Source organism: Misgurnus anguillicaudatus, chromosome 12, assembly GCF_027580225.2.
Source record: "Misgurnus anguillicaudatus chromosome 12, ASM2758022v2, whole genome shotgun sequence".
In the NCBI taxonomy this organism is placed as follows: domain Eukaryota; kingdom Metazoa; phylum Chordata; class Actinopteri; order Cypriniformes; family Cobitidae; genus Misgurnus; species Misgurnus anguillicaudatus.
This window is the reverse complement of record NC_073348.2, coordinates 37,228,911-37,247,195: the sequence shown is the minus strand read 5'-3', so window position 1 is coordinate 37,247,195 and position 18,285 is coordinate 37,228,911. Positions and strand designations below refer to the sequence as shown.

The window sequence follows — 18,285 nt, the reverse complement described above, 5'->3', positions numbered from 1 at the left end:
TAAAAGCGCACATGAAAAATAAAATAAATATAATTTGTTCTTTGAAGAGCCATCCCTTCTCCATTTGTCGGGTATTATTGCTCCTGGTTTGTGCATTTAATATGCAAGTATGTTGCCTCCCAAAAATGGTGTCCTTTTTGTCACATCCATAGCATGTGTATATTTCATCTAAAATAGAAAACATGAATATAGTCTAATATTTTTATTAGGTCTGGACTCTGTTATTAGGGGTTTAGGAAAATATAAACAGATGGTTCAATATATTGATAACAAATACAATCACTGAAAAATTATATTGTAACATCTGACATAAAAAATGTCACATCCTTAAGGGGGCGTGCACACCAAAGTTTGAGGCCGACTGACAGCTTTTTTCATGGTTGCTGTGATACTTCTGCTTTGTTCATTAGTTGTTGTACGGTGCGCCAGTTGGTTGTTGTGATGTTTATCCCGCCCCTCCTTCACCGTTATTGGACGGCCATGTGAGTGACATTGACAAGCTGAGCTTTTTACCCAAAGAAGAATATTTTTTTAACTCTGCGCTAAGCGCACAAAAACGCCAAGCGCCTGCTTTTAGCGCAAAAAAACCGCCAGCTGCTGGCTTTTTTTAAAAAAGCGCAGAGCTTCCATCGGAAACAATTGAAAACATATGTGGGCACCAGCGTAATAGCTTTGGTGTGCATGCCCCCTAACACTGGAATTGGTCATATTATATTATCATCATAACAGCTCGACTGAGAAATTGAACTGTAATCTGATGTTATCTAGCATAGTTTTGAGAATTTGAGATTTTTTTTAAATAAAGATTAATTTGACAATGTCTAACCATACACATAACATTTCTTGATATCAATTTATTTCCTAGATTTTAAATGTAGCCTTGGGCTTTCCAAACCCCGTGTAAATGTGATAAAGCAAGTTTATTTTAAAGTTATTAATGTAGAGTATGAAGTCACAAATGTAAAGTTTTCATTTCTTACAATATTGTGATGAAATGAGCACGTCAAGCAATGCTTCCTCAGCAATAAAGTAAAGAAAAAGGTTAAGCTGCAGTAATTCCCTCAGGATCTTGTCTAGAAGACCTACGGAGAGCGTTTTCAAAGCACTAGAAGAAATCAGGTCACAGGGAAAATAAATGAGATTTATGGTCCCGTAAGCCTGTTAATTTCAGGATGTGCTGAGGATCATGTAGCCTTTTAAGCAAAGCTTGTCCGGTGGCGCACTAAAAAACACATGGACAATATGGCTGGTATTAAACATACATGCACAGGACAGAAGGGTTAGTATGCTCGCCACACATCCAAGTGGCTCCATCAGTAAAAAGTCTTAAAGTCCAATGGTTCACAATAAGTTCAAGGAAAACCCTTTAAGAAGTTTTGCTACAAAAAAATATCGATCCAAACATTTTTATTTCTACTGTAAGCTTTTTATCTTTAAGGAAAACTATTGCTAAAACTACACCCCCATTGTTAAACTATTACAGCATGTAGACTAAAACTTCTGCTATCCAGTTGGTTCAACCATTGGTAGAGACGGGTTGTGTTGATTTCATGAGGAAATGCAACTCATATGGGAAAGTTTGAGTAATGCACGTCTGGCTGGCGGTTGGCAGCTGAACTGAGAATGTCGTACACACACTCCAACACCTTTATTTCCCGACTGTTTTACAGGTCCTGGAATAATTAAAACTAGGAGTTTTGTCGACTGGATTCATGGAGGTGATGTTCGCTGCGTTGCCAGATGTGAGCTGGAAACAGCGTGTTTGGCCAAATCAACGACCGTGACTGATGACCAGTGAAGCAGATGCAAATAAACACGACCGGGAGACACAGGAAACGATCATGTGTCTGAAACTGTGGAAAACCACCAAACAATGACCGGCACGTGATGGTTAAGTAAAAGCATTAGTATGCAGAGATCTACACACATCAATAAATAATACATACATATGTCTCATTGCTATGATGCTGCTACAATAAGGTGTTATGATAAGATGCTTGAAGACATTTTAAGAGTGTTCCTATGAGGTTGCTAGGGTGTTGTGAATGTTTTACAATGTTCAGGCAAAACTATTGAAACTTCAGTCCTTATATCATTGTCATTTATGTTGAATTTTTTACTCATCGTCAGATGTGTCTTGAGATAAGTAAAGCACTAAATTTGCCTAAAACAAACCTTAGCAAGCACCGATATACACTGATGAACCGTTTTAATGATTACCATTAGCTAATATTTAAGAAAAAAATAACCTCCTTTAAAGGGACACTCCGCTTTTTTTGAAAATAGGCTCATTTTCCAGCTCCCCTAGAGCAAGCGTGCCGCACAAGCCCTGAAAAGTGAAGCCAAAACGTCTCGATCGCCCCCTAGTGACTGGTCCCAGTATAGGTCATAAAGCCCGCCTCCCCATGTTTTTCAATGGGACCAACTAAACAATTTACTTACACTTCAATTATCTTTTTTCCGAAGCTGGTTTCTGTCATTACTGTAGTTTTTATCACGCTGATGTAAATTCAAATGTTTGTTTTTAAAATAAGTTTGTTTTTAGTTAGTTATTTAATACTATAAAAACGGTGGTTTCACGTCATGATTGACAGCTGTGAAATGCGCATTCTGCGAGGGCGGAGCCTTGCTTTCGCGGCTTTACTTTCTGCTCACTACTGCGCAGGACTGGTCCCAAAATAGCTACTCCACAGACTCAAGACCCAAGATGTCAGCGCCGTATCGGGACACTGACGGCTTCACGTTTCACCAATGGAAGAGAGCGAATGGGCATCGTCCATCTTTTTTTACAGTCTATGCCCTAAACATTTGAATTTTACTGTTTTGGAACCCATTCAGCTGATCTCCGGGTCTGGCGCTACCACTTTTAGCATAGCTTAGCATAATCCATTGAATCTGATTAGACCATTAGCATCACCCTCAAAAATAACAAAAGAGTTTCAGATTTTTTCTATTTAAAACTTCACAGCAAAAAATTATTTAACCCTTTAACTAGCGAAGCCCTTTTTGAGTGGGGAGTTGGTGAAAAGGAGATATACACCTTTAAATTAATATAACTCTGGCTTTTTTTGGTCTAGAAGCCTAATTTTGGTTTTAATTTTGGTATTTTTTTGTTTTAAAGAAGACACTTCAACGTTTTTTAGGGAAGTGTCTGGAGGTGAAAATATTCATTTGTTTAAAAGCAGTTTACATTTATTTATAATAAATAAAAATGCAATATAGTATTATTTTTAATACATAAAATTGTCAAAAAACTGAGGTTTGTGCTGGTTTGCTGTGAGGTTTGCTGCATACTTGTGTCACAAATGAATAAATTACAGTTACTGCATTATTATTACTGCTAAAAGGTTTTGAAATATGAAAACTAAATTCTTAGACCTTTCCAACAATATATAGTTTGTCGTGATAGATTAACCTTTACATAGAAAATATTGAAATAAACGTAGGTGTCCCGCTCACGGGACAGCGCCAATTAACGGGTTAAGAAAAAAAATTCTTAGTATTTTTATCTTGTTTTTAGTAAAAATCTCAAAAAATTCTTAAATTAAGATGCTTTTTCTTGATGAGCAAAACAACCCAAGAAAATAAGTAGTTTTTAGATCAAAAATATTGAATTTAAGTGAATTTGTGAATAAAACAGGCAAAAAAATCTGCCAATGGGGTAAGCAAAAAAATCTTGAACATTTTCTTAAACACCTAATTCAAGAAAAATTTGCTTACCCCATTGGCAGATTTTTTGCTTGTTTTATGCACAAAATCACTTAAATTTGATATTTTGGGTCTAAAAACTACTTATTTTCTTGAGTCGTTTTGCTCATCAAGAAAAAGCAGCTTAATTTAAGAATTTTTTGATATTTTTACTGAAAACAAGACAAAAATACTATAAGGCAATTTTTTCTTGAAAACAAAAATAATAAACTTTAAGTAAATTAATGCTTAAAACAAGCAAAAAAAATCTGCCAATGGAATAAGAAAAATTTTCTTGGAATAAGTTTACTTTTTTCATAAACACTTAATTCAAGAAAAAATTTCTTATTTTATTGGCAGATTTTTTTTTTTTGCTTGCATTAAGCACAAATTTGCTTAAATTTGATATTTTTTGTCTAAAAACTAGACTTCTTTTCTAGGTAATACATCTTAATTTAAGAATTTTTAGATATTTTTACTAAAAACAAGACAAAAACACTAAGTAAGAAAGACATTTTGGGGCCGATACCGATTTAAACACTTGTGTACAATACTATACAGTTGGTCTATTAGCAAGTTTATTTCTGCATCAAATTATTTTTACTGAACATGGATTGGATCTAATTAACATTCAACTGGCCAACATAATAAGAGAGGCACAAATTAAGCTAAAACAAATATAATAAGACATGACAATGTTCAAAGGTGGTTTTTGCTATTCAGCATTTCAGTCTGTTTCTTTTGTTGTCCAAGACATTTGAGCCAGCTCAACAAAGGTTTTCTGTCGGTGCTTAAGTACAGTGCACACCAGAACATTACATCATTTTAATTAAACAACAGACATGCAACTCATTGCCTTTATGCGGTTAATTAATAAACAATCGGTATCGGCCTCTCTCGTGCTTTTGCCGATATGCAGATGGTTTCAAATTCATCAAAAATCGGCCGATAAATAACGGCGGCCGATGCATCACTACTTTACATGTAACCCTGTCTTTGAAATACATGTTGACGTCTTATAATCTAATATTGAGATTAAGACCATCAAAGTTTGATTTCATATTAATTTAATCTTTCACTTGACCTTTCTCAGTCAATACTCAATATTTACTGTTTTTTACATTATGTAAGATGATTTTAGGTAGAAAACAATTAAATCACATAAAAAAAACAGTTTTAGGTTTAAAGTTTCACTAAAATGATTACATTGAAAGACATTTTATTTTACATGTCTGAAGCTGAGTAATATTTGTGAGCTTTAATAAGCCTCACCGTGAAGGGGAAATGGAGTTCATTAAAAGTTAACAGCGTTCACGTAAAGCATTCACACACTCTTAAAGATCCTTCTCCTGGAAACAAACTCTTCCTTATTACTAACAGGTTTGTATCCAGCGGTGTGCCTATAAAATACTGCAACGGTAATCGCGTAAGATGGCGTTTGAGCGGATCCTGCTGTGGACAAACCCTTTATTCTCCTGTTCTGGCACAATGTAGTGCGTCTCTCTATAAAATACTACAATAACAACAATCAGGAAAAATATAAATGCAACTGCAATACAGCCTGCGTCTGCCAAACTTTCACTTGGAGGAAAGCTGTAAAAAAATAACCAGGAGACAAAAGAGAATATGAAACAGAGTAATTAAAGGTCGTTTCTTCACTGTAAGCCAGCGGGGACGTTTTGTCTGTTTTATATAAAGGCCTAAGATAATCTGATCTGATCTCGCCAAGACTGATTTCAGCACATCGTGCATTAACAAAACACACCATTTCACGACACGATCTGGAACGCACCATATTGTTTTATCCATCTTTCATATTTGTTCATATGTGTCCTTTCAAAAAGTAAACCTAAAGAGATCATATTAGTATCTTGAAAGTACATATTGGTACCAAAGAGTGCATATAAACATATGTAACAAATGTAAAGATATCTATACCTAAATGGCAGTGTAAAGCACTGCATTAACATAAGTTATAGGTTTGAATACTACAGAGAATACAAAAATGATAAAAATGTCGAGCTTGCATGCACCGCAAGTCTGCCAAATGCATACATGCAAAACGCATAAACGTGTAATATTTCACACATTATAAAAGTTCAGAACAAAACCATGTTACAGACACCTGCATACCTTGACATCTGGGCCTTGTATTGTTAAACTCAAGAGTTTTTATATCAGTGTAAATCACATTCGGGTCTCACTCAGCACCAATTTCAGCATTCACACTCCTGTTTAAGAGACATGAAGTAAAAAAGGCGATGGACAGAACAGATGCTCACTGAAGATTAGCTGGACCTGCAACAGCACAGGACTCATATTTAAGAGGAAGTCTTTAAAAAAGTACTTCAAAAACAGACGACACGCTCAGTTGCTAATAAATCCATTTGTGTTCATGAGCTAGCACGCTGCTGAGAGCTAAACTACAGATTTCTCCTACACACTACAACTAAATGAAATCTTAATGAGAATTTAATGAGTCTTTATTTTCAGAGAAACTGATCAATTTTTCCTATTTGTAGCATTTATAAGATAAAAGGTGCAAAGAAAATGGTGGATGCTTTTATCCAAACTGACTTACAAGGTATTCAACCTATACAATTTTTTATCTGTATATGAAAAGCTCAGATGCAAAAGCCCCTAAACGCCACCTCTGTCGAAATTACGTAATTATATCGACCGAATGCTCTTTGTGTTTGTCAAATACTTTCACTTCAAATTTGCTTAATCCCGGCTTCAGGCCATTCAGAAATACTACTTTGTTAGAATCCATTAAACGCCACAGCGAGTCCTCTAAAGCTAGAAGAATAGTTACATTTTTACGCATAAGCGAGAGTCCGCATTGTGTGCATGACGCAAATTTCATAATCAAAATAGTATGCGCAAAATGATTTTTGTTACAAAATTTAATGCAACACCTGGGCTACATACTACAATCTCATTTACGTGCATGCGCAACCTACGCGTACAGGAGAATTTAATTTCAATATATATATATATATATATATATATATATATATTAGGATACTAACTGAATTTTTGAGCATTTTACCTTAGGACAGTGAAGAGTGACTGAAGAAAGATATGCTGCGATTGCAAAACACTCATGGATCACATATTAACTTGGATCTCTTAACAGTCCTTCCAGAAAAATCCAGAGTTTTTTTGTGATTGTTGTGGGCAAAAATCCTTGATCCTGCCGCAAATTTTCTTAAAAAATGCGATGGAATATGCAGGATATTTATGCAATTTTATGCGATGAAATTACGTGAACTTGCCAAAATTGTGTGAACTTGCCAAAACTGTGTGAACTTGCAAAAACTGCGTGAGCTTGCAAAAACTGCATGAGCTTGCAAGAACTGCGCGAGCTTGGAAGAACTGCGCGAGCTTGGAAGAACTGCGCGAGCTTGGAAGAACTGCACGAGCTTGGAAGAACTGCGCGAGCTTGGAAGAACTGCGCGAGCTTGGAAGAACTGCGGAAGCTTGGAAGAACTGCGGGAGCTTGCAAAAACTGCATGAGCTTGCAAAAACTGCGCGAGCTTGCAAAAACTGCGCGAGCTTGCAAGAACTGCGCGAGCTTGGAAGAACTGCGCGAGCTTGGAAGAACTGCGCGAGCTTGGAAGAACTGCGCGAGCTTGCAAAAACTGCGCGAGCTTGCAAGAACTGCGCGAGCTTGCAAGAACTGCGCGAGCTTGCAAGAACTGCGCGAGCTTGGAAGAACTGCGCGAGCTTGGAAGAACTGCGCGAGCTTGGAAGAACTGCGGGAGCATGCAAGAACTGCGCGAGCTTGCAAGAACTGCGCGAGCTTGGAAGAACTGCGCGAGCTTGGAAGAACTGCGCGAGCTTGGAAGAACTGCGCGAGCTTGGAAGAACTGCGCGAGCTTGGAAGAACTGCGCGAGCTTGCAAAAACTGCGCGAGCTTGCAAGAACTGCGCGAGCTTGCAAGAACTGCGCGAGCTTGCAAGAACTGCGCGAGCTTGGAAGAACTGCGCGAGCTTGGAAGAACTGCGCGAGCTTGAAAGAACTGCGCGAGCTTGCAAAAAAATTTAAAAAATGCGGCCCCTGCAAAAAATATGCGGACTTTGGCTGATTATGCATTGAATCATGCGATCGCATAATCATGTTTTTCGGGAAGGACTGAAGTTTTAAGTACTTGAATCAGAATACAACCTGAATGTAACACAGCGCCCCCTATTGTGTGCTTCACTTTCTTTGTTTTAATATTTTGATTTCTGACTTTTACCATTTGCAATGTTTCTGTTTTTGTGGCAAAAGACAGTCAAATACCATTGAAATACTACTGAATAACAATAAAATGACATTTGTGAAAATAAAGGCATTTCAATTACTGACTAATAATCTTTTTTATTGGATCTTGATAACAAATGCTAATTTTTGCATCTGAATTCTTCATATATGCTCCCTAGGAATCGCCCCTTTAAGAAAATTAACAATGTTAATGGTTATTTTGTGGTAAACATGGTTTTTTTTGTTTTACTATAGTAAAAACATGATAAATTTTCATAAGGGGAACCCATGACCTTTGCATTGGAAACACATTGTTCTTCCAACTAAGCTATGGGAACACACATAAATATTCATATTTTAGACACACATGCTTCGTGTCGAAATATTTGGTGTTGCTTCTTACAGCCGAATACAATTACTGGTATATGATGTGCCGGTTCCACACAGTCTGTGTTATAAATATGAACGATACCTCAAACCCTGATGAAAGATGCCTGAATCTTTCCTACCATATACACAGTGAAATCAGATCAGCTGATTTGTCTGATTTCATTTTGCTCCCATGTTTCTGATCTAAGCGACCGAAGCATCACGAATCAACAAGTCTTCGTAAAGTAAAACTACAATTGTCATCTGTTAAACTTATCTTTGTGTGAGATTGCGCTAAGATTGTAAACAGTGCATCTGAATTTACACACATGTAAATATCTGTGTAAACATGTGGCTTGATCAAGGGCTTCTCCTGTGCAGCGACCATATGGAAGTCATTTGGACGCAACCGAACTCTTCGGTGCTGTAGGGAGAGCTTTGATGATGAATAGAGAGTCATGAGGAAATCCGTAGGTAAGAGAAAGTCACGTTTGTTTGGTGAACGCAAAGCTGCACGGCAGCTTTAAAGCACCTCGGTGTAAGAACACGGACGCCCGTCTCGTACCCCACTATCTTTGCTTTCTGATTCATACTGTGGGAATTGTCGGCGGGTTGGGAAAAGCTCTTATGTTTCTTTTAAAATGTTACTGATGGATGACGAGAAGCTCTGGATTTGGTTAGGAGCCCGAAAAAAAAGCCCAGAAATGAGGAGAGGGTGGTCAGACGTTATTGCGCTCCAGGGGGTTGTACATAAATGTCAGACTACAGCTATATGAGACCGGATTATTGTAGACTTTACCCTATAGAGAGCAACTGCTGGAGAACAGACCCAAGCCATCATAGCCCATGTATTTCGCAATGTAATTTACATTTGGCCATGAGATAAGATCGTTTCTTAACCATCTGATGCATATGTATAGAATGTGAGCATTTTACACGAACCGAACATTAGCATCACGACACAAACATGCTTGGTCATGAATCGAACAAATAAATAAAAACAATGAAAAGTTGTCTTGATTGAACAACTTATATCTTTGTTAAAGCTTGTAACATGAAAAAGATTATTAGATAATTGATAATATTGTTTTATTACAAAAATGCGTGTCATGAAAACTGTCAGGAAATGTTTAAGTCGTAAAAGCAACAAAAAAATCTGAAATTAAATTTGCATAAAGGCTTCATTTTCTTTAGGATTATTGCATTGTGACATTGTTTAAAATTTTTTATTTTATAGCAAATAAATGATTAATCACGACTAATCGTTTTCAGAATGAAAGTTCTTGTTTGCATCATATATGTGTGTGTATCGTGTATAATAATACACAGACATGTATATATCATTTTAAGAAAAAGATAGATGTACATATTAGCATTAATATTTATACATAATATTAATTATATATAAATACAAAAATGTATATATATATACTACAGCTGCATAACAACTAATCGCAACTAATCGTTTGCTGAATAAAAGTTTTTGTTTACATTATACTGTATATGTATTATGTATAATAATAATTTATATATAATCACACATGCATATTTATATTTAAGAAATATTTACATGTGTATATACATTTTTATATTTATATATAATTTATATAATACTGTATATAAATATAAATAATTAATAAATACACATTTTTTCTTAAAATTATACATGCATATGTGTGTATTTATATATACATAATTATTATACACAATACACAATATTTTGCATAAAGGCTTCATTTTCTTTAAGATTATTGCATTGTGACATTGTTTTAATAGTTTTTATTTTAAAGCAAATAAATGCTAATTATTAGGGCTGCATAATGATTAATCGCGACTAATAATTTTCAGAATAAAAGCTCTTGGTTAGATCATATATGAGTGTGTATTGTGTATAATAATTATGTATATATAAATACACAGACATGCATGCATAATTGTAAGAAAAAATAGATGCATATATTAAGTATATATATATATAAATAAACTTTATTCTGCAAACGATTAGTTGCGATTAATCGTTATGCAGCCCTACAAAAATATATATTTTTTATTAATTGAGAAGATACAAATTCACGTATGCAATAATGCTGATTCGAATGCAATATGTGTCCAGACAGGAAGCATTTTATTACTGTAATACAAAAAAAATGCATTGTAGTAATGAAAATGAGGACAATACAACATCACAATCCAATCTCCCTGATCCTAAAATTATTTGAAAAATATTTGTTTTACTTTTTGTCATCTGACTTTTGGGAAAGTCATGAGATTTTCCCAGAAAATAACAAAACACAAACTGACTGCTGGATTCATGCACACGAACTGGGGCTGATTGTTGTCTGTTGTCATGTTGTACTGGTTCCATCTCTAGGCAGGTGTTGGGAGACTGTGGGAGTCTGTAAACCAGAGCCTAAATGAATCCATCTTTGTCCCTTTGCCTGCCTGACTGTCTCTCTCACTCTCTCTCTCTCTCTCTCTTTCTCATCTGTCTTCATCTTGTCTTCTGTAATGGTTATTTAGGCCCCCAAATGTTGTATTGCGAATTCTGGTGCACCTCTGAATCTTCTATTATTGTTTCGACTTTCTTTTCTTTGACCTGGTTAGGAGACACGTTAATGAAAGGCATACCACGGAAACCAAAGCCTCTTTTGTGCAAGTCAAGAGCGCGAAACACATGGATTAAAGGTGAACACATGATGTTCTGTAGCCAAATAAACAAATGACCTGTCTCCATTCTTTTCAGACTTTGCTTGAGAAATGTTTTAAAAATGGTCTTTACTGGAACAGATGTCATGGCACACAGTTGCCATCTGCATCCCAGGCGTCCAGCGTTTCATGCTTTGCGGCACTACTCTGTCCTGGGGCTCGTTTTTTGGCTGCGCTTGAGAAGCCGCTATTGGTGATGCTCATCCACGGTCCGTAAATTGACAATGAAGGCTATTTGCTTTGAGATTACAGACGTTGGCGGTGCGATACACGTGCACTGGTTTGGAAAGTGACTGCATAAATCACACTCATTATTTACCTCATAAAACGTGAGAGGTCACTTTGATAGATACACTTACATACAAAAAGATGAACATTCACTTTCCCCACTATAACATTTTCATCTGAAGGTGAACTGTCTCTTTAAACCCGCTGGCCATGTAAAACCGCAGAAAACAAGGCCAATAGTTAGGATCAAGAAGCGTTTGTGCTCTCTCCAAGGCACAAACTGAACTGTAATTAGTCGAGGCATCCAACGCCACGCGCCTGTTTCATTCCAGTAAGAGAACGAGACGATGATGGGAATTCTGGGAGAACTCCAGCTGGATTTCTCCAAGGATATAAAGTGGCATATGCAATATGATTCTCTGAAAAAGTCAGAGCCACTTTCCACGGCACAGACGTCTATTACTGTTTGGAAACTTTTACAGCTGTGGGAGAGATCGGTTTGCGGAAAGAAAAAAAGTCTAACGCAAACTATCGGTCAACACCTGACATGCGAGTACCCGCAGACCCAGTTTGGCGTCGAGGCAACGTTTTGTCATACACCACTGCAGGGCCCACGGACGTCACCACATTAAGAGAGACGAGCATTTGCTGTGTAGAGCCGGACAAAACCAAACTCTCATTCTAAGACTTATAATTTACTCAACCGCAAGCAATCCGAGATACGCCTGTACATTATCTTTTAGACGAAGACATTTGGAGTTATTTTAGTAAATGTCCTTGTTCTTCCAAGCTTTATAGCGGTAGAAAACCGGGATCAGGGAACAACTTGCGACTTTAAACCCCAAGAAAGTGCATCCATCCACTCCAATGGGTTAATAAAGGTCTCCTGAAGGTAATCGATGCGATTTTGTAAATATCCATGTTTAAACTTTATAAACTATAATAACTAGCTTCCGGTAATGACGCCATCTTGGACTCGGAGTGTCACTGCGCAACGTAACTATGGCAACAGGCACTCACTAAGTTAAAACTCACTCGTCCAAGATGGCCTTGTTAATGAACGCTATTTATTATAGTTTGATTACCCATAGAAGACTTTTATTAACCCATTGGAGCCATGTGGATAATTTCTGTGAACAATGGATGCACTTTTTTGGGTTTTAAGTCGGAAGTTGTTCCCAGATCCCTGTTTTCTAACATTATAAACAGGGTTCCCACACCTTAGTTAACTTTAAATTCAATGACCTTTCAAGGACTTTCCAGGTCCAATACCCTCAAATTCAAGGACTAAATGTGGGGACACTTTTCAAGTGAGAGCAAGATTACATTGTGTAACCTTTTAAGATACATTGTTACAGTTCCCTTTTGAGGGAACTCGTGCTGCGTCACTGCGGTGACACTATGGGAACGCCTCCAGGGGTAAGTGCATCTGAATCTGTATATCAAATTCAACCAATGGTGAGGCTTAACGACAAAGACAGGGTGACGCGGGAGCCAGGAATTATATCGCTATCTAAAATATTGCCAAAGACGGCGTTACAAGGATGCAGGAAGTATGGCAAGGGAGACGCAGCGTCTCGTTCCCTTCTCAGGGAACAACAGTTACACACGTAACCCCAGATGTTTTCATGTGTCCAACACAACTATGCAAAAAAACATTTTGGTATAAATCAACATTCGCATACAGAAGATATAAGCATTTAAATTGAACAGTTTAACACGTGTGCTTAAAAAGTCTTGAATTTTTATGATATTATCCTACACTACACAGGGAATAATTTTTTTTTTTTTTCAGAAAACTTGCATAAAATAGATTCAAGCACTTTCAATGACCTGTATCTATGTATGTATATCTTCAAAAACTTCCCAGGGCCTTGAATATTTCCCCAGATTCACAAACTTTCAAGGATTTCAAGGACCTGTGGGAACCCTGGATAAAGCTTGGAAGAGCAAGTATATTTCCTAAAATAACTTAAAAAGTGCTTGTCTGAAAGTTGATGGACATATGTATCTCGGATGGCTTGAGGGTTTGTAAACCATGAGATAATTTTAATATTTGGCTAAAGTATCGCTTTAACCATTACAATACACCTAATATGAAAAAAACATGGAACATGAATGTTGCAGGGATCAGATGGATTATAGTGACCACAGACTAAAAAAAGAACAAAAACTGGATTTATTTGGAATGACATAACGTTGCGGGAGTGATGGGAGAACTGTTCCTTTAACACGTAACAAATGTCTACCATGCAGATGTAAATAAAGCGGTGCATGTCTCAGCACGTCTCACATATGTACGTGCACGCATCCTCAAGTAGAAGCAAACCACACACATTATACCAGATACAAAGAAAAGTGAATCACTCGGGAACAGTTTCAAACTTGGAAAGTTTAGTTTCATCTCTTAAACGGTGAGATTATTTTAGCACTTTCTCAGGCTTTGACTCCCTCAGGTAGCATCAATAAGAAAGTTACTCAATGCAAATCTAAACCATTCGGGAGATTTTTAGTGTACAATTATGGAACTGCTGGCAATTTTTCTACTAATACTTAAAGTAGCCAAGGAGAACCCGATGGGGTTTCCAGTTGAAAATCACATCTATTTTTGTATATCTATAGCAAAATAGGATGATGATAATCATGATGTGGGAAAACAACTTCTTTCTAACTGAAAAGAACAATGCAGCCAGGACTGCATAAAATTGGCGCAAAAGTGGGGTTTATTGGTATCAAATTGAGCATTAGAGAACATCCCTTCAGGATTACAGGTGAATTACAGACTGATATACTGCAATAAGAAATGTAATCAGAATGAAAATGTCAATGTTTATACCTGGATCTCTGCACCAGCGCAGCTCTTTTGGCCTCAGACTCCAGCTTTTGGAGATGACGATGGCGTCGTTTGCGGCAGGGAGCTACATCTGTGATATCATTTAGACTGTCGTCCATCGGACTGTTTTCAGGCATCTCTGTTAAGACAAAATATATGAAGAGTTTAGTTCCAAAAACGGCTTTTTTATTAGTTACCACCAAAATCCATATTGTATCAGGTCAGTATTAAAAAAATCAATTCTTCATTTTATGCAAAATCTGATATCCGCCATGTCATTTTTTTCATCCTTTTTTCCAAACCGCAACAAACGCCAGTCCTCCTTCTCTGCAGAATGCAATAAATCCACTTAATCAATTACAGCGCACTATTCCACGCATTGTAAACAATAATGGCGGCACATTGAATACACACAGAATTCTAGTTTTCCTCATCTACTTTGTACTTCTTGATCAACAAACAAATAAAAACTAAATAATACTTTTGATGGCTTTGATAAACCTGTGGTGGTTTTCTGTGGTGGGGAGGAAATGTTAGCCATCAAAATCAAATAATTTACGCGAGAGGCGAAGGAAAAATGCCGGCTGTTGCTTGTTCTCAAACGACAGCATCAAGCTTCTGTCATGCTAACACATTGACCCCAGGGCATCTTATGAAAAACTTTATTATTTTACTCAAAGTCAACGAAAATCGAGCAGGACCAAAACATTTTACAGCCGATCGCTTGTCAAAAAAGTTCAGTGATGACGTCGGATGACAGCAGGAATGACAGTGTTCTTTATATGACAAAGTAAGTGTTTTGATTAATGCCATTAATGTTTATTTTTTTTAATCAGTGGATACTACTAGTCAACTAAATGAATATAACATGGCAAAGATAAATGAACATTTATATATTGATTTAATAGATTTATAGCATTTTGAAAAAAAAGCTTTTCATGGATTTATTGCATTTTATGGAAAAAATAATCAGTTTTTAAATAAATCTTTAAAAAAGAAATTATGGATTTTAATTTTTAATGTTATTGTAACTATAAGATGCTATGTGAAAGTTTGTAACAGAAAATTGTGGTTTTCATCTTGTCAATTTCTTGGTATAGAAAAGTTTAATCCGCTTACCCGCTTCCTATCCCTACCGTGTTTATATATGAAGAGTTTCGTTGCAAAACGAGATAACCACCGTTTTTTTAATTGTTCAGAAATCTCGTTTTTGGTTGCGTTCCCAATTAATTTCAATTCAACTGCAGTTGGTTTGTTTTGATTTGAACCTTCATAACTTAAAAAATACAGCTATGTAGCACCATAAAACTATATAATAACATGATAACATAATAATAAACATTAATCCATGTTAAAAAATGGATTTATCTCGTTTTGCAACGAAACTCTTCATATATCAGTGGTCTCCAACCTTTTTTCAGTGGAGAGCTACTTTCTAAAAAATAAAAGTGGTCGAGAGCTACTTGTGTCACATAATACCTAAATTTGTGAGTTAATAGACACTTGTCTTGCTTCACAGTGTTGCGCGGATTGGCCGGTTGCCACCGCGCGAGTGCGCAGACTTATCTGTTTGTTTTTGAATCATACATGTTAAATTACTGATGTCATATGATACGCCGGTCTACACAGCTCAATGCGTCGTCAAACATGCAGCCAGTCTTTACTACCACAGGCACTTGTAACACTAACTAGACATTCAAATGAGCCATAACCACAGAAAAATAAATAAATAAATAAACCCACGAGCGAGCTACCTGCAATTAAGACAAGAGCTACCAGTAGCTCGCGAGCGACATGTTGGAGACCCCTGATATATATGAATATATATATATTAACAGTGTTTCCCACAGGATTTTGAGAGACTGTGGTGGTGATGACGTCACCAGCTAATTAGCATATATGTGACGTCATCATGTCGTGTTTGCGTTTGATCTAGTGTTGGCACCTGAAAAATGTTTCACTTCTACTCTTTGATCTGTATCTGTATTTGATCTGTATTATATATCAAATTATATTTTAAGCCGAATTAAGCTGTTTTAAATAGTGAAATAAAAATGTAAATGGGAATCATGAACATTCTATTTGTGGGGGCCAGTGTTGATTCTGTGGTGGGCCACCACAAATAAATCAATGTATGGGAAACACTGTATTAATCTCTCCCAAGGGTTTTTGTCCTTCTAGGAGTTTTCCCACTGGGTTTTTCTCCTAGGGGGTTTTTCATCCCCGGGAGAGTCAGCCAACTTTGGCTTAACTTGGCACTTTACTATATACGTTACATTATTACTACGCTCGCTCGTACGGTTTATTCTTAGCCGCTGTATTCTACTTCTTATATTATCTATTGATTATTCTGTGTTCTCCCCTACATCTACTCATGTAAAGCTGCTTTGAAACATTTAACAATTGTGCAAAAGTGCTATATACATATAAAAAATATAAATAATTTTTTACCCAAAATAGTCAAAATGGATTTATTTGTGTTTGGAACCAAACTCTTCATATTCAGGTTAAGCAAATGTACATATGAAGAGTTTTGTTGCAAAACGAGATAAACCCATTTTTTTTTATTTTTGTCAAAACATGTTTATTATTATGTTATCATGTTATTATTTTGTTTTATGGTGCTACTTAGCTGTATTTTTTAAGTTATGAAGGTTTAAATCAAAACAAACCAACTGCAGTTGCATTGAAATTAAATGGAATGCACAACCAAAAAAACGCGATTTCTGAACAATTAAAAAAACGGTGGTTATCTCGTTTTGCAACGAAACTCTTCATTTTTAAATTATACAGTTTTTATAGACTTATATCACAATATAAACAGTAAAAAAATACACACAAACAAAAGCCTGCAATGTCAATGTCAATCTCCTCAATATCATGGAGGTCTAACTTGAAATGATTAAAAATAATGGCAACTTCAGCTCTTTTTTCAACCAATTTCAACCAATCATCCCCTACTGATCTGATGGTTCGATTCATTAAACAAAATGACAAGATTGATTGCTGTTTGTAAATATATTCCCAACCACAATGACTCTTTTGCGCTGTAGAGACTGAACCGGATTAATGGAACATCTGACATCCAGAGTTCAGGATGTTGGCTGTAACTCCACTAACGGGATCATCATGATATGTTAAGCATTAACATTAAGCCAACTACATGCATCTGTCCTTATGTGATGTGACACTGAAGTTCAACAGTAGCTTGTTTTCTAATAGACTTACATACTGCTGGTTACTTGTTAAATGTGGTTTCCAAAACAAGAACCCTTGATCCTATCAATCACATTGCAAAGGCACGATTACCAGCCCCATTAGCAGAAATGGCATTTGAGGCTCCATCATTAGGCCGATGGTTCTGACTGTTGGTAGATTGGACCTTTGACTATTGGTCTGTTCCTAATTTTAACTAAATCTGGATGAAGCGCCCACTTAGACGGGAAGGTGTTGTCTGACAAACATGAAGTGATATTTTACGTGAAGTTTTGAAATCGGATCTTGCTGTGCTCAAGAGTATTTATTGCTAAGTGTCTCAAACTAAAACTCTCGACATATTTGGAAGATTAATGCCACAACCTTGAAAACTAATCAAACAGCATGGCTCAAAAACATATATTGTAGAAGTCTGGAAACCTGTAAAAACAACACTGACTGTGTAGACCCCCGTCTAGGTTTTTTTCCCATTCTTTCTGGGCATTAATTATGTCTTACATTTATGGTTAAGCAGGAATTTCTTATCCAAACACTTTTGAAAAAATCCAAATGTTCTCCCAATAAAGATTCATTTACGTTGTTGCTGTTGTTGTTGTCAATGTTAGTTATCTGTTGAATCTAAATTTAATGTTCGTCGGATGATGTTTGTTCATTGGTATCATTGTGTTTAGTGTTGAGGTCTAAGTGCATGACGCAGGGTTCAACACAATCTGTTTAGGCTAAAGATTTTAAGCCTGATTTGCACAATTGGCGATCAAAAGAGGACGTGGCCCGATTAGTGTGTTACCGCAAAAAAAAAAATTAGTCCAAAAAAAAACCTCGGTGTGTTGTGTCATTGAGATTAGGGATGCACGATATATCGGCTGACATATCGTTATCGGCCGATAACTGCTTATTTTTCAATATTATCGGTTATCGGTCTGATAGCAAAATTAGGCCGATAAATGAAAGCGGATAAATGATGGATTATTTTGGTTTGTTGAACCACTTCACTTGCT

The 18,285-nt window shown here is 36.5% G+C and overlaps 1 protein-coding gene and 1 long non-coding RNA gene across 4 annotated transcripts in view; one reads left to right on the top strand and one right to left on the bottom strand.

Annotated features, from left to right (window-relative positions):
• LOC129446544 (uncharacterized) overlaps positions 1-1,949 on the top strand; it is a 39,984-nt gene extending 38,035 nt beyond the window's left edge. For both annotated transcript variants that reach the window (XR_008645210.2, XR_012372653.1), the window contains exon 2: positions 1,671-1,949. This is a non-coding gene — a long non-coding RNA (uncharacterized lncRNA). The remainder of the gene's footprint in view (positions 1-1,670) is intronic.
• xrcc4 (X-ray repair complementing defective repair in Chinese hamster cells 4) overlaps positions 1-18,285 on the bottom strand; it is a 58,347-nt gene that overhangs the window by 2,216 nt on the left and 37,846 nt on the right. For both annotated transcript variants that reach the window (XM_055207685.2, XM_055207686.2), the window contains exon 7: positions 14,075-14,210. In XM_055207685.2, the coding sequence (XP_055063660.2) occupies positions 14,075-14,210 (136 nt within the window). The remainder of the gene's footprint in view (positions 1-14,074; positions 14,211-18,285) is intronic.